This window comes from Hyposmocoma kahamanoa, unplaced genomic scaffold, assembly GCF_003589595.1.
Source record: "Hyposmocoma kahamanoa isolate Upper Pololo Valley unplaced genomic scaffold, ASM358959v1 81, whole genome shotgun sequence".
Lineage (NCBI taxonomy): Eukaryota > Metazoa > Arthropoda > Insecta > Lepidoptera > Cosmopterigidae > Hyposmocoma > Hyposmocoma kahamanoa.
In genome coordinates, this window is record NW_020654080.1 from 3264007 (window position 1) to 3284449 (window position 20443).

At 35.4% G+C, this 20443-nt stretch overlaps 1 protein-coding gene across 1 annotated transcript in view; it reads left to right on the forward strand.

Annotated features, from left to right (window-relative positions):
* The first annotated feature begins 11613 nt into the window (after positions 1-11613).
* LOC113234018 (pre-mRNA-splicing factor ATP-dependent RNA helicase PRP16) overlaps positions 11614-20443 on the forward strand; it is a 171795-nt gene continuing 162965 nt past the window's right edge. Inside the window, exons 1-5 of the mRNA XM_026469245.1 lie at positions 11614-11936; positions 12588-12926; positions 13661-13873; positions 15510-15604; positions 19526-19728. Of these exons, the coding sequence (XP_026325030.1) occupies positions 11614-11936; positions 12588-12926; positions 13661-13873; positions 15510-15604; positions 19526-19728 (1173 nt within the window). The remainder of the gene's footprint in view (positions 11937-12587; positions 12927-13660; positions 13874-15509; positions 15605-19525; positions 19729-20443) is intronic.

Genomic DNA, 20443 nt, shown 5'->3' on the forward strand with positions numbered 1-20443 from the left:
TCGTTGTTTCAGATTTCCATAACACAAGTGCTTTTAGTTACTTACTTTGGGATCGAAGCAACGTATGTGACGTTATCTAGGGCGTTTACGCACTGCATCCTATTCGTATTCATTCCGAATACGAGACACATACCTAGAGATAAAAATAGCATCCCTGTGACATTTCGGACCGTCTTTTCTCGGGTTCGAAAGTGATACGAATAGCGGACAAACGCTCTAATAATATATAAAAAAACTCGGAAGGCGGCCTAGTTGAAGTGACCAGCCCATGGTCACGGCTACCATGCGCCGAGCGAGTAATGGGCAAAGATAACCACGTAGTGGTAGCCCCACAACTCAAAACTGACACCCAGTAAAGCACGTTAGCGATGTCGGGACTATTTGGACTCTATTCTTTGTAACACGACTATCCATAAAAGTTGCAGTTAAAGATCTTAGGAGCACTTGCACCTGTCACCCTGAGACATAAGTTGAAAAGACACGTGTGTGTGCAATTTCACCAGCACCCTTACCTTTTAAAACCGGAACGCAGTAATACTCACATTACTGCTTGGCGACAGAAATAGGTAAGGTGTAAGATAGTGCTTCCCTAGATGAAGTCTTTCACAACTGTTACTAATTCATTTTTAAAGAAGTGATCAGATGTTTCTCAAAACTCGGATCAATGGAAAAAAAGGGAGGAGGCCTTTGCTCAGCAGTGGGACAGAGAAGGCTTTTTTTTTTTTTTTATACATGACAGGCAAATGACTCCACTCCACCTGATGTTAAGTGGAAAGTGGTATCCAAACGTGAAGGAACCTAGTGCAGCGATGAAACCCTCACTGCACTAACCACCTCCACCCTGCCTGCCTACAATATGCCTCTTCACGCCTCGTTTGAAGGACCCCATATCATAAGAGGGAGGGAAGACATGTGCCGGAAGGGAGTTCCATTTGTCAACCGTGCGGCAGAGAAAGGAGCCACCAAACCTTTTAGTACGCGATGGAATGCGGCAGGTAGTGAAACGGTGACTACGAAGGCCAGCACGCGTGCTTCTGAGCAGGAACGGGGAAGGGGGGATGAGGTTGAACAGCTCTTCAGAGCACTCACCATGGTACATGGTACATGGCTAGTGACGATGCTGACCTCCTTCATCTCTTTTCTGGTTCCTGACCACTTATTTTAAACATTTTGAATCGTTCTCGCATTCCCTTTTCCTTTACTATTCTCATATTTGTTCGATCCATTATCACTCAAAATTCTTAAAAAGAGAGGACGTGGCCATAAATCACTTCCTCATTGCCTTATTGTTTAAACGTCACGTCTATTACTATTAAAATCACATACTTAAAGTAAGCCTTTTTGGGGTGAGTATTGTGTATTGTGTTGTTTAGTTTTATATGGAGTGTTTTATAATAATTGAACATACATTTTTTATATCATTTAAATATATGTTACAACCTTCCGATTTCTCTTTTATCATCTCTACATCTTGTGGACTGAACCTTCTACATTCTCATTTCTCTAAAGTGAAGCTACAAACTCATAATAATATAGCACGTATTACTTAAGAATTGATAAAATTTCGCTCAGAATATTTACTTAGGATGGTACAAAATTTCAGTGTTAATCAACTGTCTAATAAATAATTCAAATTACATTCCTCAATTTTGCCCTCTGTAACCTATTTAACAATTCAAATTAGGAGAAATATCTCACTCATTACCATTATAAAGTCACAAAAGTACATAATGTACTCTATGGATACAAATTTACGAAATAACAAGTGCAGGTTTTTTGAATTCTCTTTGGCTAGCTAATAGTCTATCTATACAACCTTAAGAGGGAGCATGCCAGAAAAGTTTTGACGTTGGCTCCGCAAAAATTTGTGAAACAAATATATGCCTGAAGTTCGCGTGACATGCGACAGGAGATGTTGAATTTTGCGCATTAAAAATGCCAAATTCGTTTTAGCGGAATAACTCTAAAACTAACGGGATTTAAAAAAAAACCGTAGTGACAGTTGTCGATCATGCATAAATATAATTAATTATCAAATTTTTGTCCTAATAACCTGTAGCATTTCGAGGATAAATCGAAAAAATGTGAAAATTAGAGGTCATTTCGTGATTTTTATCTATCGAGGAAACTTTATTGTTTTATGTTTCTGATTAATGTCTATGCATGAATATATCGTGTAGTTACTCATACAATATTTTATTTTTAACTTTAAAGTGGATATACCCCTCTAAAATCAAATCGAAGATTAGGAATTTTTCCTCTGCTCCCTCTTAAAGGGCTTTGGTAAATTCCGCACAACAGTGAAATTGTTGAATGAATCACTTTGGAAAAAAATAATTCTGAAATAAAGCTACTCCGATTCAGACCGGGAAAAATTTTAATTCGGGCTAAGGTTCGACTCCTAAATAAATGAAGGTTGATTGAAATTCAACGATACATTTTAGAAAACTGTTTGACACATTTCATTAAAACTATTTACATTGTCTATTTATTTAAATTTATTGCGTGTCAACCACACCTAGCGTGCCTTATGCATCGGTACTCACTAGTGTTCGACCCAATGAGTGTAAGGAGTGGTTATGTCTTTGATGTGTGATGTAGCCATTTTTTTTTATTTAAGTAATACACAGGAAAAAGCACAAATTACATTTAATAACAGGAAAACACAAACAAAATGTTTTTTTAATGTAGTGCTTGCTTGGCCGAAAATAAAAAAATTATTAAAAAATAAAGTTTTAATCAATCTATTGACCATATTTATTATTTTATCAATCTTTTGACTGTCTTAGCTTATAAAATACAGCTCGAAGTGTCTTTTGATGGCGTTTTCGTTAACAGCGTATCCATTCAAAGATTTTTGTCAAGAACGAAAGAAGTGAAAATCTAAAGTGACTGTGTCGAGTGAATATGGTGGGTAACACATCTCAACGTATCTGCAAAAGTTTTTGACGGCTTTGCATTTCAAGTTCTGTGCTTTTTTCATGCATTAAAACTTTCCCGCCTATTCTCAAAATGCGCGATATAATATCATTTTTAAATGACTATAGAAAGAAAGAAAAAAAATATTTTTTTGTTTAATGTCAACTTGTGGCAAAACCCGTCCGAACTTTTTGACCAACCCGTTAAGGCTTTTCTCACCATTTGTCCTTTTTTATAGGATTTGTTATCAAAATAAAATTACTTCCTGAGTCTTCAGTGCTGTTGGAGTGGTTACACATGGTGACTGTTAGCAGCGCGTCTGTAGCGATTTAGTCGCGATGCAGTCTACCTTCACGCAAACGCGATGCAAACGCGATGCACGTCTTTAGTTTATTCATGCATTTATTTGATTTATTTATTTCAATTTTCACTATCAAAACAAACCTATACAGATTTTACACACATAAGGATGCGTACAGATCGCGCTGCATGGGCGATGAGCGCGCGCTCCACGCATACTGCTTGTTTTATTTTTATTGATATTTTAAACGAAAAAAGAAATTTTTTGTGTTGTTATGCTAAATTGTCTATAGTCATTTAAAAATGATACTTTAGCGCGCATTTTAAGAATAGGCGGGAAAATTTAATGCATGAAAAATGCCCAGAACTGTAGAATTATATTTCATCATAATAATGCCAAACCAGGCTCAACTTCACAAAGCCGTCAAAAACTCTTGCAGATACGTTGAGATATGTTACCCACCGTATTCACCCGACAGAGTCCCTTCAGATTTTCACTTCTTTCGTTCTTTACAAAATTGTTTAAATGGATACGCTGTTAACGAAAAGACTGTCAAAAGACACATATCTGTATTTTATAAGCAAGGACAGTCAATAGGTTGTAGATTGATTAAACATATATTGCGCGCGAGCGGTGCGTGAATGGCACGCGAAAAGATAGCACAACTTAATGCACGTTCGCCAGATCTGTACTCACTAACGATTCAACTTATGCAACTGTATCAGCGACTGCTCGTTTGTATTGATGCAATCCAGTCCGTCCACCGCTTACGCTTGAGTAGATGAGATTGGATTTTTTAATTACTTTCCGTCGTAGTTTCCGTGTTGTTACAATAACCGAAGTGGGGCAAGGTAAGTTTTTACTTTATTGAGCCTAATTATAAGTTTACATATTACGTACAGGGTCAAGAGCACGTGTAGCTTGACAGTTAGATTTATATTCAACCCTATACGCATACGATAAGACCATAGACCGATCCAAAGTCCAAACTATTGGTTTTCAATGGAAAATTTGCATTTTGAAACATTTCCATGTACTGCTACTAAGTCCATATGGTATGAACAAATCCGGTGACAATATGATAATCTGATAATTTTAACCCGAAGGTGCAGCGACAAGTGTGGACTGATTCCTCAGGGGAATTAGATGTCGTATATAAAAGTACCGTATGTGGGCTGGTTTTCACTATCACAACGGATGACCACAAAAGTTCTATTCAGCTTTTATGTTTCATAAGTATAATAATAGTTCCTTTTTGTTATTCTTCCTTTCTAGTTATTATTATTTATTGACCATTGGCTGTAGAACCGTCAGCTCAAAACGGTAACAAATAATTAAAAACGTAACATACCTACAGAAACTAAAGAATAATTCGTTAATAAACCGTAATACAAAAACCCGCCATTTTTCATCTTTTCTTTTTAATAATGTCTCACTGTCATCATTTTAACATTTTTTAAATGTGTTTATGACATACATCAATAATACATTATCAAATCGATGTAGTCAGTAATAACGTAGTAGCACGGAGTAAATAATATAGCATGAAGTTTACCTATTACTCCGAGGTATACATTTTTAATAGCAAGTGAAAATGTTTGGATGGCAATCTTATCTATTCTGGGTACAGTTTTGCCCATTTTTGCCCCTATGTTTAGGGTTTTGCCTCCTAAACTATTGCCTTAATTTTTTTCCATCATCTTGGTGGTATGCTAATGGGGTATCCGTGACAAACGACAATTTCATCGCAGCCGTGGCTGTCACATTTATTTTTTTAAATAAAATCTATTATCTTACAAAAAAATCCAGTCGTTTGAAGGGAAACAAAAATATCACGAGATTGTTATTATCTTCTCTCCAAGTAACATAAATGTTTTCAAAAATAGTCAATGATTCATAAAAAAGCTATATTCTTGGACGATATAAGTAATAAAGCTCTAAAATAGCACTGCCACAGTAAACTTCAGCATTTTTTTCAAAACATTACAAAATGACCATTATTGTTAGGCTCATTAAAAAAAGTATGAAAAAAGAAATTAATCCATTTTAAATGAAAATGTTTCTTTTTACGTACACAGTTTTTCGCTTGCGATGCGTCAAAGTAAGATGTCGTAGGTATTTTCCAAAAGAGCCCACTTTTGTCTGTTCCGCTTTACTGGGAAATTGAAGACGATTAAAATTTATTGCCGTTTGTTACCGCACACGGACAATAGCGCCTGCAATTATTTTATGTAACAAGATTGTACTAGAAAAAAAAGTTGCTATGGCTCAGATTTTTTTAAAATTAAAGTTCGTATATCCTGTTGGTAATGAAAAGGAATTAATTATTGTATACACAAACCTTTAGTTGCTTTATTTTCAGTTTGATTTTCCTCGTCAGACATCCTGGATAAAACCCTCAAATCCTCACTAAAACAAAAATTGAATGTCGTCTTTATGTCGCCAGAGCATTAAATTGTCCCTTAATCGACCTTGTCACGCATCATTACTCACTAAACACGAACTAATTTTAAAACATCGAAGCTTTAGAGAATTAAAATATCCAAAGAACGCCACTACAAAAATTGTATATTATTCAAAACTTTACATTGTAAAGAACCTTTCGAAAATAAATTCCCTCCGCCGCCGGTAAGGCGGAAATCTTCCCGCGCGATTATTGTTTTAAATCGTTCTGGCATATGCTATACGTCTCTACGCCACACGTGTTAGTCACAAACTGTTCTATTTTAGTTGTTAGACGAAATAAAAAGATTTATTCGCATGTGCAATTTGGTGGGAATATTGTTTACGCTCAGCAAATTTAATTCCTTGGCACTAATTTGTGAGTCAGACGTATTTCCTCAGTTTCGGCTCCTGTCTAATTTACGCCCTACCACATTATTAAGATTCCTAGTTATAGTATAATTCCTAGAGACATATACCTACTTCGCTAATTACAGTTTACTTCGCTAGTTTAGTTAGTCGCTTATACAACTTTCATACGTACATGCTAAGCCCCATGACCTTTATTTGTCCAACCATATACAGGGCTGGGCAGTATTTGAATTACTTGTAATTGAAATACGTATTTAAAATACAAATACGTATTTTGTATTTGTATTTCAATTACTCCCTAAAAATGTATTTTGTAATTGGTATTTCAAATACCTGACCGGAATGTATTTTGTAATTTGTATTTCAAATAGTTTCGTTGTAAAATACATTTCAACAAAATACTTTTTTTTTTTTCAATGTATTATTTGACCTATTATGTGACGTGCATAGATTTATATGATTTTGAACTCAATAGTGACGTGTGTGTGTGTGTGTGTGTGTGTGTGTGTGTGTGTGCGTGTGTGCGCGCGCGCGCGCGCGCGCGTGCGTGAGTGAGTGCGTGCGTGCGTGTATGCGTGCGTGCGTGCGAGCGTAAGTGCGTGCGTGAGTGCGTGCGCGCGTGCGTGCGTGAGTGCGTGCGTGCGTGAGTGTGTGTGTGTATGTATAGGCAACACTGCATGGTAGTGTCAAAGACGTCAAAATCATCTTTTCGCGGTTATAACTTGACTGGAAACCAAAGGACATGTTATATTGACATATCTATATCAGACGTTATATGTATATGATGCATTTAGACGTTGAAAACATAAATATTTTATTGTCTTTGTTTAACTACTGCGTGCCGTCGTAAGCCAAAAGAAATAGCACTACATTGATTTATGTCAAACACCGGAATCGAAGATGCGTAATGTCATCTTAAATGCCAACTGTCCTCATTTTGCCATTTTTGTAGTACCCTTTGGTAACCGTTTCCGGTTGTCAAAGGGAAGTACATCAAATGTCAGATTCGCTCTGGACCTTTTGGAGGGAAAAGTGTCGTTTTTATTTTGACTTTCAATTACTTTGTGAAATCTAGTTTAAAGTGGAATAGGATAATGCTATTGTGCCATTAATCGAAGATTAAAACGCGAAATTATACGAATCTCGAACTAAACTACCCATATCGGCCCGTTTTAAGGAATCCCGAGTCAATCCAAACACGCCGCCTCAATTTGCCTATCTTCTTTGTGGCGGCCATATTTACAGAAACATAATTAAACTTCATGTCCAAAAAAGAATAATGTACCAAGACTTGGCTGTATGGTGTAAAACCTTTGCCTTTTCCTTTATGGAAAGAAGAAAAAAAAAGAAACCATCATATGTCAAAACCAATGTTTGGCCAAATGTTTTAGTGAATTATCGCAAGAATTGTAACGAAATGGACAAAAATATTGGCAGTGAAAACAATTAAGTATTAATAAAAATACGTCGCTGCAGCATTAAGGGGTGCGGCAGTAGAAAAAGCGAAAATCAACTGAATGTTACATTACACGGCATGTGTTATTTTTCTGTCTATAAATCGTACAACAACCCAAATATCTCCATGTAATTAGATTCATTTAAGTAGTTTATTCATAAATCTTGCCGAATTTGGTTTTGGTTACTACAAATTGCCTGTTTGTTAATATATTTTGATGATTGTTGATAACGATTATTTTGAGATAGTGTTGTTCTTATAAGCACACATATTACCGATATTCTGTCATTAAAACAATTGACTACGAGGTTTTTATTATTTCATTATTGTTATTATTTTTGAAGGTTACCTACAAATCAAAAAAGAAAGTAAGAATGGCTGGAAATTAAAGGACTGCCGAATATAAACATAGGATCAAATACCATTTTCGTTTGTTCGCCTCATTTTGAAGAGGCCTATTTTTAATAGAACTTTGAATGTAACTATAGTTTCATGCATGTAAGATATTACATGATAATGCAATTCCATCGTTACATTTATAGGTAAATAACTTCACATTTAATTTTGATTAAAAAGACTCGTTACTAGGCACCCTCAGTTCCTTAAAACAAAATTGACAGCGGCCAACATGTGAACAGCTCGAGATTAAATTATTAGATTCATGTTTGTTTAAAACGAAGTTAAGTAAGTGCTTCAATGAAAATATTTTTATGACATAGGTAAATAAATTATTTGACAGGAAATAAGATGGAAAATTTCATCTTGATTTTAATCATTCTTGGCAAATTAAATTTGTAACATTGTGACATGACATGAGTGACATTTCTTATGACATTTTTGTTGTCGTCGTAGTTTAATATATGGTTGTTTAATATGCGAAACATGTTAGTACTGGCACTGTCTCTTGTTACATCTTCTGTTATACCATTATGTCATACCATGTTTTAAGCAAATATCGTATTATTAATATTATGTGTGATTTTATGATTATCGATAATATTACTTTACTACTATTATATAAGTAATTTTATTTATTTCAAAAATTAAAAGGAAGTGTTAAAGATTCACCTAAATCAAAATCACTGATATTAATTCTATATCAATGCATAAATACAAACTGCTTACATTATTTGGAAACCTTTTAAAAATTTCTTTCTAATATCAATCTTGTGATTGGAAATGCATAGGTATCTCCAGGCTAAGATTACAATTTTTTTCTTTTTTTAAATATACTCTCAAATTACATTTCTTTTCTGTGCAAATTCGCTTTTCGTAATATGTGAACATTTATGAATACAAAATAATGACTTTAAAATCTCATAAGACATTTCCAGAAATTCCCATATGACATAAAACATTTCCAAATGGAATATTGATATACTTTATATATATATATATGTACTTTATGATATACTTTAATTAAACTTTTATTATCTTGCTTTGATTACAGCAAACTACACAAATAATTTGTACAGTTTACTGTAATCAAAGCAAGAATGTAATTATTACAAACAAAAAAATCAGTTTCAACACTCAAGCCATACATTTGCATGTCTATATTGACTTATCTATGATTATGGTATGTACATACAACATTAAGGGTCGTATTCTAGAACTCTACTCAATGCTCAAGTCAGGACTAGAGTATGGTTCAAAGCACTAGAAATCATACTCAAGTCCATGCCATTAGGGTCGTATTTCCAGTGCTTGAAATCATACTCAAGTCTCCTCAAATCCTGACTTGAGCATTGAGTAGAGTACTGGAATACGACCCTAAATACGCCATTTGTGTGGTACAATTTTGGTTTAGGTAGGTACGTTTATTCCGTAGAGCAACTCCTTTCCTTTATTTTTTTTCCATACTCTAACCTCTAAGGTTAGGGTCGTATTCCAGAACTCTATTCAATGCTCAAGTCAGGATCTGCGTATGATTTCAAGCACTGGAAATACGACCCTAATGGCAGGGACTTGAGTATGATTTCGAGTGCTTTAAACCATACTCAAATCCTGACTTGAGCATTGAGTAGAGTTCTAGAATATATCTAGTTCCCTTTGAGTAGTTTATCAACCCGGACACTAGCAGAATTGTTCTTAGTGGAACAGAAGCCAAAACAAAAAAAATTAGAGTAGTTAAAGGGTTATAACGGCATTGTGAATTTATGATTTTAGTGAACGTACATATACAAGTAGATCATAAGTTAGGTTCATACACTACGCTACTTATGAGGGTGAAGCAAGTTGGTCAATCAAAGTTGATCGTTGCGTAATGCTTTCGGATTTTATTAAAAGGATAACAGTGTACTGTATCTTTTTAAAGTCTGCGTATAATGCCAATGATTAATGAGTGTGCATTTAGTGCCTAAATTATACAGGATATTATCGCAGGACTATAATTACTAACAACATAAACAACAACTTTTATCCATGACTTTTAATAATTTGTAAAATTTTTGTTTCATACAAAAATAAATATATTTAAATAGATCGCTCTAAACAGTAATAACTGTGCAGGACTGGAGTGGAAGTCGTCACCGAGGACGCTTGCACGTTTAGGCTCAACTCACACTGGCGTAGAGTCGAAGCATATTCATCTCTATTTTCCCATTGTTAAGGTACAAATTTGTGTTATGCAAACATGGAATCGCATGGTGCGCAGTGACGCGTCTGACGCCGACCACACTGTGATCCGGGGGCGCTAATGCGAGTGTCGTCGCGCGTCGCCTTGCGTTGTAGTTGAAAATCAGGACGTGAGTTGAGCCTTTAAACTTACCTCTACCAAATACAGATCTTAAAATTTTCAAATAGTACAACAAAAACTAAAAGTTTATTTTTGCTCATTCACCTAGGTCAATGTTTTGGTAAATTTATTGTTTTGTAAAAAGTCATAGAACAAAAGTTGTTGTTTATTATGTCAGTAATATAATGCTGGGAGGTTGTTAGTATTTTAAAAATAACCCTGTATATATTATTTATTTCCTCATCTGCCGCTTTCGTACCTAACACAATATGATGGAAGTCTACCACGAAACACGATAGATACAATGTGACTGCGGTCGCAACGAAGCTCCTACGTTATAATAGTTTTACGATGAAAGTATTTTGTCAAAATACGATAAGAAGCTGTCATTTGACGTTTCAGAATAAGGACATATTATGTCAAATTATGATCTTCGTACGCTTTTCGTGATAGCCTCCGGTCCGATACGAAGCTAAAACAATGATTGTTGCATCGTATTTGTGGTAGACCTCCGGGTCCCACATGTCCTATAGTAAATTAACTGATTTGTTTACTGTTGTCTTATGTCAGAGTTCTAAACGTGATCAGACTATTAAAATTTCTAGAGCTTAAAAAACCATAATTAGGTACAGAGTCAAGAGCATGTCAAGTTTTACACCTAAGATTTAAATTCAACTCTAAGCCGCTTAAGATAAGAACGGTCCAAAATATATTTTATGAGATATTATGAGTTAAATGCATAAATAATATCCCTAATATTAGCAAAAATAATGGTTGTATAGAAACTAACAATAATAAAACGTATTCTGTGAGATAAACAATTATATCATTTGAAGCAGATCCATTGAGACAGTTTTTGATCAAAACTATGGTCTGTTACAAATTATTTGTAAATAATCAGTTTGTTATAATATGACCTTAATGTAAATATGCTAGCCAACAATCACTTTTTGGTATTTGGCCAGATTGCCTATCAAAACATATTATATTTCTTTGATGCAATAGTTGTGAAAAGAAGAATTTACATTTTAGTAAACATTAACTGTTACTAATGTCGTACCATGATCTCTTATTTCTCGAAATTTGGGCAGCCAGTGGTCAGCATTGCACCTTAACAAATTGAGCTAATTTCGCTTGGTTGACCCACGGGCAATCATTTTTATGAACGCATTATTTATATTTTTAGAGCTAGCAACACTGGTATTTGTAATTGTCAATGTCATTGTCATTGTCATAAAAACTTCCGCACTGTTTCCGTGACTGGGTAACGCAATGTTTTGCAATTTATTTTCTTCAGTTTTCTCATTAAAACCTGTATGAATTACTTAAAAAAATCGACGTATTGCATCCTATAGCATTTTTTTATAACGACTATAAAGTTGTAAAATGTCTGACGGCGACGAAAACTTACATCGTTTGGAGGGAACATCGAGCAATGTTGTTGGTGGCCTGATCATCAAGAAAAAGGAGGATCCTGAAGAATTTCAGTTCGCCAAGCCTTCCTTACTTGGTCTAGATAAGCTAGCAGCAGCTAAACGGAAGCAGAACCGTTTAATATCATTCCAGGACGATCAGGAAGAGAGTGATCAAGCAAGTGACTCCACAGGTGCGAAAGAACGTAAATATCGAAAGCACAATGAAGAAACCCCTACATATACTGGTGGTATATCAGAAGAAGCTAGGGAGCGCATGTTGGAAAGATTACAGAAGTAAGTATAGAGATTTTTAACGCCCGGCGCCCACTGAAGGGACCGAACGGCAGGGGATCCTTCGGCATCGCACACTATCGGCAATTATGTCGCGGTATCCTTAAACAGGCCGCAGCATTCTTAGGCAAGCCTTCTGTCGCAACATCGTGCTCGCGCATGCCGGACGAGCCTCCCCTCGCCCCGTATACCCACACAATGACACTCGGCGTTCCGAAGCCTGTCAACGCATCCCTAAGGCTGCTGAAGCAGCCTAGGGGATGCTGAAGCACTCCCTAGGCTACCGAGGCATTCACTGAGGCTGTCGGCACATCATCCCTAAGTATATAGCAGCTTTATTTTGCAGCTAAGATCATTGTCATTGAAATTACAAAACTATAATGTCGTAATTTTATAAGGTATATTACTAACTGTCACCTAAAAATCCCTTGCCGTCCCATCCCAGCAGTGGGCGTTGGGTTAGGCCCAGATTTGTAAAAATGTTTTGTGGTTATGTTTTCATTTAGAATTTGTGGACTTGGTGCATTTCACTCTCTTTTCAAACTGTTGACTATTTTATTTATTTTTAGTTTCTATAATAATTTAACATTGTAAATTGAATTTTTTCAAAAATGAAACTACATTTAACTTTAATAAATTCCCAATAAATTTCAGAAAAGAAAAAGATTTAAAAGAGAAAGGAGTTCACAACTCAACATTAGAAGAAAGGAAAACTCGTTCAAAAGAAGATGAGGATGATAAATTCTTTCGCCGTTATGACAGAAGAGACCGGGATAGGGACAGAAGATATGATGATAACAGGAGAGATAGAGATAGTTATAGGAGAGATACAAGAAGGGATGAGAGAGATAGAAGAGATGACAGAGACAGGCGTGATAATAGGGAGAGGAGAGATGATAGAGATAGGAGAAATGACAGAGACAGGAGTGACCGAGATAGCTCTAGAAGAAGCTATTATGAACCCAGATTTAAGGATGAGCCTAGGACTCCAAAGTAAGTAATTTTAATGAGTGTCAATTCATTAGCAGCATATAATAATGTACTTCTTTGTTATTTTAAGAAGTAAGCAATTGTTTTCCAGTTATTACGAAAAGCTTTCTATCTAAAATGCGTATGGATTGCACTCATTCATGCGGTTTGCTAAGCTAGGATCTAGGCTAGTTAGAGGTTATTAAATCCATTATCGGCTAAAGAAAACTGGAGTACACCTTATTTATGGCAGCCATATTTTCTTCTACTTATCGGGATGATATTTCTTTTATTTTGGTCTATATTGACTTTGAATAATGTTGCTGTCTTGACTGCGTTTTCTGTGGCCACATAGAAGTTTTCCCTCATACAGATTAGGACACAAGGAGCACAACAGTATTTCCTGTTTGGGCTGTGTTAGGGTTCTGCTGTTACATTGAGTTGACTAGCATCCCTGAAACCCCATTTACGCATCTTGTCTGTAGTGTCCTTCCTGAGTTTGCAGATTTCATTTAGTACATTGGAAATGTTAACAATGGTCCTTCAATAAGAGTTACACATGTTTAGCATAACAGGCCTGATAGAGTTCAAGCACCATAAGGAAGACAATTTACTCAGTGATTTAAAAAAATATATTTTATGACCTTGGATTCAAGTTGTTCAGTTGTAATATTAGGAACAAAATATTGTGCAACAAATGCTTGTTTTATCTGAAAATTGTGTTTAATCTCAACTCAACAAACATTATGATTTTTCAGTATGAAAGTCTTAAAACCTACAGACAAAACAGCCTGGGATGACGAAGATGACGACCCTAAAGGCACAGTACGTAAATCAAGTTGGGACTTCCCCACACCCCTGCCAAGAGACGCTGGCACATCAGAACGCTCTTGGAGAAGCGAGAGAGGAAAACCGTTGCGTGACAATAAGGGGAGATTGTATGAAGAAACTCCTCGAGCCTCTCCTCATAAGTGAGTACCAGTATAAGTTTTATTTAAAATGTTATGGAAGTCCCTTAGGCCTCAATTACATTCATAATTTGTAACACTATGAAATCTTGATAATGATTGGTCATAGTTTCTAATATAAAAAAAAAGAAAAAATGTATACAGGCTGTATATTTGAAAGTGAGACATACTTATAGAGTGCGTTATATTCCTGATTCTGAACCCAAAAAAATAATAAATAACTTTACAAAAATATATTATTTTTTTTTTATTATCTACTACTTGTGAACAACATTACATATCGAAATCTATGCACACCACTATTATTGCTTCGACGGACGCAGCGAAGGGCGAAAGGCGCGGCGGCACGGCAGCGAAAAACAAAGCACAGGTCGGCACTATTTGCGGAGACAGTGTACGCGCGACCTTGGCGTAGCGAAGACACGTAAATTATTTGTACTTCCGCTCGCCCGAACGCTGCGCCGGCGGCGAACACGCCCCTCGCCTGCAAAATGGATATTTATTCTAATGTCGAATTGACTGAGATGGTGCGACTTTACGCAACAAGTGGTGATAGTGTGAGGTCAGCTATTGAAATGTTCTCAAATTGGAGTTTACACGGAGGAGGTGAACAGTGTCGAAGTTGTTGCATGAGAGGATTATCTCAGCATTTTATACTGTGAGACAAAATGTGTTTGTGTTGATCAATTTAAAACAAAATTTACTACGACGTGCTAGACTATGCATTGTGGAAAACGGTGGACATTTTGAACACTTGCTCCGTACCACGTAAGTGTAAATAAACTGTACATAACTAAAAAATCAATCATTGTAAATAATTTGATTTCACATTTTTAACTACGCCTAAAATACCTCAATTCTTATTAAAGGATAACTTAATTATCTTTTTTTAGTACGTAAAACATTTCGAAGATAGTTCATTAATAAATAATAATTAACATAAGCTAACACGTAATCATTTCGATAACAGCTTTTTCATCATAACATAAATGAGAGGTGAGAGAGAGAGGTGAAATCATTGTTATTGTTGCTGTCTCACTCGGCGCTCGCATGGTAGTATTCCCAAGTCACTCGTAATCAAGCGTAAAGGGAATCGGTTTATTCCTATGTACACTCCAAAACTAATTTGTTGATTTATTTTTTGTTCTATCCCATATCCTAATTTTATTTTAGTCTATGTTAAGGTGTAACATGATTTACTATGACATGCATGAATATGTCTCACTTTCAAATATACAGCCTGTATAATTTAAACTTCACCTTTTATTGCAAGTTAAGATGTTTTGATTTTATATTGAAATTTCTATCAATGTCCTGCCAACTAGTGGTCAACCGCAAAACAACGAGGAATATTTATTTAGTTCTTCGTAAAAGAATCAACGACGATTGCAGCGGTAAAGTAGTAAGTAAATGGATGTTTATTGTTACAAAAATAATTATTACAATAAAAAGAAAATTGAAAATTTATTATAATTAAATACAATATGACGTAACGATGATATAAAACACCACCATAAATAATATTACAAATGCGACTATCATTTGTGCCCTCCAAAGTTTCAAAGCAAGACTATTTTCTACGATTTTCGAAGTTTTGCGCGAGATATAGATTTAATTGAGACATTATGATAAATTTCAGATTTGCCAGTTCACGGCGCGGTGTAGACGTTAACGACCCGGAATGGGAAGAAGCTGAAAGAAAGCTTGACCGAGAATGGTACAACATGGGTGAAGGTAAACCTTATTACTAGATTATTTGTTTATATGCGTACTAGGGCCACATAAATAAAGAAACGTTTTCTTGTCTTATAAATTTAAATAAAATAGGTTTTATAATAATAAATTATAAACTATCTAAATATATTACAAACTTAAGGCATGCTGTATTACTGTAATTTTATTTTTTAATTTAAAAAGCTCAATTATCTTAGCTTATTATTATTATTATTATTATTAGGGTAATGATCTATTGTGATCACCACTAATCACAGCTCGGACCAAGACCAACAGCAATAAGGAACTGAAGGGCTTTCCTGGCTCCGACAGTCTTTATGTCCTCTGGGTGTGCCCTGTGCCTACCCAATATTGAACTTCTCACGCCCATCAGAGGGCAGCACTGGGTGAGGAGATGCACAGGAGTTTCATCCGCCTCGTGGCAGAATCTACATTCTCTGTTTACTCTCTGTCCAATATTTGACATGTGCTTATTCAAGCCACAATGTATTGTTAGGCTCTAGTCATTATTCTGATGTCATTCCTGTCCAGTGACAGAACTTCTCTACAGTGTTTGGCACTGAAGGCTGCTATCAAGGCTTTAGAATGCTCAAGACCCTTAGTCTGCAGCCACAAGTCTCGGGAGACGTGGGAGCTCTCGTTCAACAAAGTGAGCTTTGCCAGGCTGTGTGCTATAAATATTGCTATAAAGCAACTATGCCTATAAAGCGCTCAGGACCAATGAAGCCCTCCCTAGCACCAGCCTTTGCCAGTTCATCCGCTGCTTCATTACCCTCTATGTCAAAGTGACGTGGAACCCAACACAGGATTACATTATTCCTTTCCCCGAGAGTAGTCGGTATAGTTACGCAGTTCTCTACAATCCTCGAAGTTTGGGTGACTGAGGTTAGTGCATGCAGAGCGGCTTGACTATCTGAGTTTATATAAATATAATTGTTAACGTAGCCTCTCATCAGTTTTAGATACGCACAAACAATAATGGCGTATATTTCGGCCTGAAAGATAGAGGAGTGACGTCCCATGTTCAACTTGTAGCTGAGTCTGGGTCTCACGCCGTGTATACCACAGCCTACTTTGGGTCCCATCCCAAACGCTATACCAACTAAGCCACGGAACGAACCAGCGGACCTGACGAATTGTTCTATGTGCTTGTTGTCGTGTCTGTATTTGACTTTTCGACGACTTTTTAGCCGTAGCGCCATCTATGAGAAATCTATGAAAGTATTTCGTCATCCAGTTAGATACATTTACAGCTACCAGCCCCAGCTAGAGATGTCGCTATTCACTGTATTTTAAATTTTTATTGAATTGTTATTCAATTCTTTTATATGTGAAATTACTCCTAGTTTGTTATAATTATTAATACACAGATCGAACACACAGTCTCAATTCTGCCAGTGTCCTTATTCTCGTTTCATAAACGAGAGGGTGTGTTAGACAATACACAGAGAATTTTGTTTGAGTATCAAAGAGATTTTTGCACAAATTGATTTTTAAAACAAAAGAAATGGCACAAATTAGACAACACAAGTGGTTATAAATGTGTATGTATATTAAATATAGTGTTAATACATTAATAATAATTAAAGTTTAATATGATTTATATGTATGAATTTAAAGAGAATATGATACATTTCTGGGTGAGAGGATAGGAACAACAGTCATTTTATTAGCAGGCATATTAGGATCAAAGATTAATTTCAAAGACAAATATTATTTAGTCTCATCTGTCTATGGTCGTTGGTTTTGACAATGTCATCTGCCCATCTTATTCTTAGACTATGGAAACCACAGGACATAATAAATCTAAATCTAAATCATGGTATATTGACATATATAAATCAGACGTTATACGTATATCATGCATTTAGACGTCGAAAACATAAACCTTTTTTTGTCTTTGTTTAACTACTGCGTGCCGTCGTAAGCCAAAAGAGATAGCACTACATTGATTTATGTCAAACACGGGAATCGAAAATATGTAGCGTCATCTTAAATGCCAACTCTTCTCGTTTTACCATTTTTGGAGTAACCTTTGACATCCGTATCCGGTTATCAAAGGGAAGTACATGAGATGTCAAAAACAATGTTTGGTCAAATGTTTTATTGAATTATTCACATGAATTGTATTCAATTTGGACAAAAATATTGACAGTGAGAACAATTAAGTATTGATTAACATGCGTCGCTGCGGCATTAAGGGGTGCGGCAGTAGAAAAGGCGGAAATGAATCGAATGTTACGTTATGCTGGCATGTGTTATTTTTTGTCTATAAATCATACAATAGCCCAAATATAAAATATGTAATTAAACTCATTTAAGCAGTTTATTCATAAGTCTTGCCGAATTTTGCTTTGGTTACTTTAGATTGCCTGTTTGTTAGTATATTTTGAAGATTGTTGATAACGATTATTTTGAGATAGTGTTGTTCTTGTAAGCAGACATATTATCGATATTCTGTTATTAAAACAATTCACTAATAATACACTACACACATTATTATTATTTTTTATTTTTAAAGTTTACCTACAAATGAAAAAAGAAAGAAAGAATGGTTGGAAATTATAGTATTGCCGAACATAAACATTGGATCAAATATCACGTTCGTTTGTTCACTCCATTTTGAAGAGTAAAATTTTAATACAACTTTGAATGTAACTAGATTACATGATAATGTAATTCCGTCGTCGTATTTATTGGTATATAATTTTATATTTAAATTTGAGTAAACAAGAGACATTGCTAGGCATTCTCAGTTCCTTAAAACCATCCACTCGTTTCCGATTTTTCCCCACTGACAACTCTAACATTATATGACATATATTAGATGCATTGATGTAATAATTATAGGCGCCCAATATTAAATGGCAGCAGCTACAATAACTTGTACGTCATCCATATAGTTTCAATGTAAATGATAACTGAGAGCGACCTACGTGTTGGCAGCTACAAAAAACTTATCTACAATGGCCGTTTGTAATGCTCTTTTTCAAACTTGTCGAGCGTGTAGGCAGCAGCACTAGCTGTATATCAGTTTGCGCTCGCGTTGAACTAGCCTCGACAAATATGTATTGCAAGAATACTTATTTACTCTACAGCCAACAGTACAGCCAAATACTTCTAGAATGTTAATTGAAGCGCAGAATATGCAGACAACAAATTCAAAACCTCTTATCTATCATCCCGGATATTCCCATATAACAATGAATATTGATCTACTTTAATAAAACATTTCAATCACACTTTGATTACAGTAAACTATACAAATTACAAACATAACAACAAAAAACAGTTTCAATATTCAAGCCATACATTTGCGTGTCCGTATTGACTTATCGATGATTATGGTACAACACTAAAGAAATCCGCCATTTGTGGTGGACATTTTTGGTTTCGGTAGGAACGTTTATTCAGTAGATAAGGCAGCTCCTTACCTTTATTTTTTTCCATCCTCTAAGTTGCGGGACGTCTCACGTGGCTGTACCCACCTCTTGACCACCATTCGGTAGTAACGTTACCGAATCTGTTATCATGGATGACTATTATGCTTTAAAATTCCTTCGATCTGACACTGAAGAAAATCTTTCATAGATTTCTCACAGATGGCGCTACGGCAAAAATCCGTTAAAACCAAAAACTCGTAAGGCCTGTTGACTCGATCTGTAGCTCAGTTGGTAGAGCGGGCGCCCTGTTATATCATAAAGGCATAAAAAACGTAAATGACAATCATGATAGTAAAACATCATAATATTCATTACAATCAAAATTATGTCTTTGCCAAAATTCTGAACACCTATTCATATTATACTTGTTTGAATTCACTATCCGGCAGGCTATTGTAACTACTACCTTTTCGGAATATGAACTAAATACATTTGGTTTATTTTTTCCCGTGGTATATGACCGTATTCTATTGTCCAGGTGAAAACGACGAATCTGACCCGTTCGGCAACACCAGCGCAGAATATATAGCGCGCAAAGAAGAACAAATAGAGAAGCGTCGCAACCGCAAAGTTTCTGCTCAGAGGCAGCAGATCGACAAGGACAACGAGTTGTGGGAACGGAACAGGATGCTTACTAGCGGTGTTGTACATGCCATTAGTGTTAACAATGACTTGGATGAGGTAAGATTCTTGCAAATAAGTATGACATATTGAATTGCGCTACGGAATTAGTCTCTGGGGACTATGACCTGTTCATTCTTAAAAAAAATGTCTCCGTATTATAGTAAATATCCGTCACGTAGATCACATTTTATTAAAGAGAACATGCTAACTCTCCCATGTCTTTATATCATGGAAGTAGCATTGTTTCTCCGTAAACAACCAACATATTTTGAAATTAATAAAAATCACCGCCGTCTACATAGTCTAATCTAATCCTCTAAAGGATAACATTAATGCATTTAAAAAGGCATTGAATCTAATCCTCTAAAGATAACATTAATGCATTTAAAAAGGCATTGAAGCAATATCTTATTCACAAATCATGTTATTCGGTGAATGAGTTTTTTTTAATTTTATTTATTTTATTATTTATTGCACAGGAAAACACAAATCACATTTGGTAAAACGGAAAACACACACAAAAAGTACTGCTTATTTCTATAAGAAATTTCTTCTTGCACACCAAAATACAGGACACAATAAATATTATAACGGTTTTGCGTGCACAATAACACAAAATTAAATTATGTAATAAAATAATAATAATAAAAAACAGCAATAATATTAAATTACCACAACTTAGACAAATACATATTTCATTACATTTTATAAAATGGATGGAACACAGAATAAATAGTGCTCCTTGACTATCATTTTAAGATAGCTAAGGATT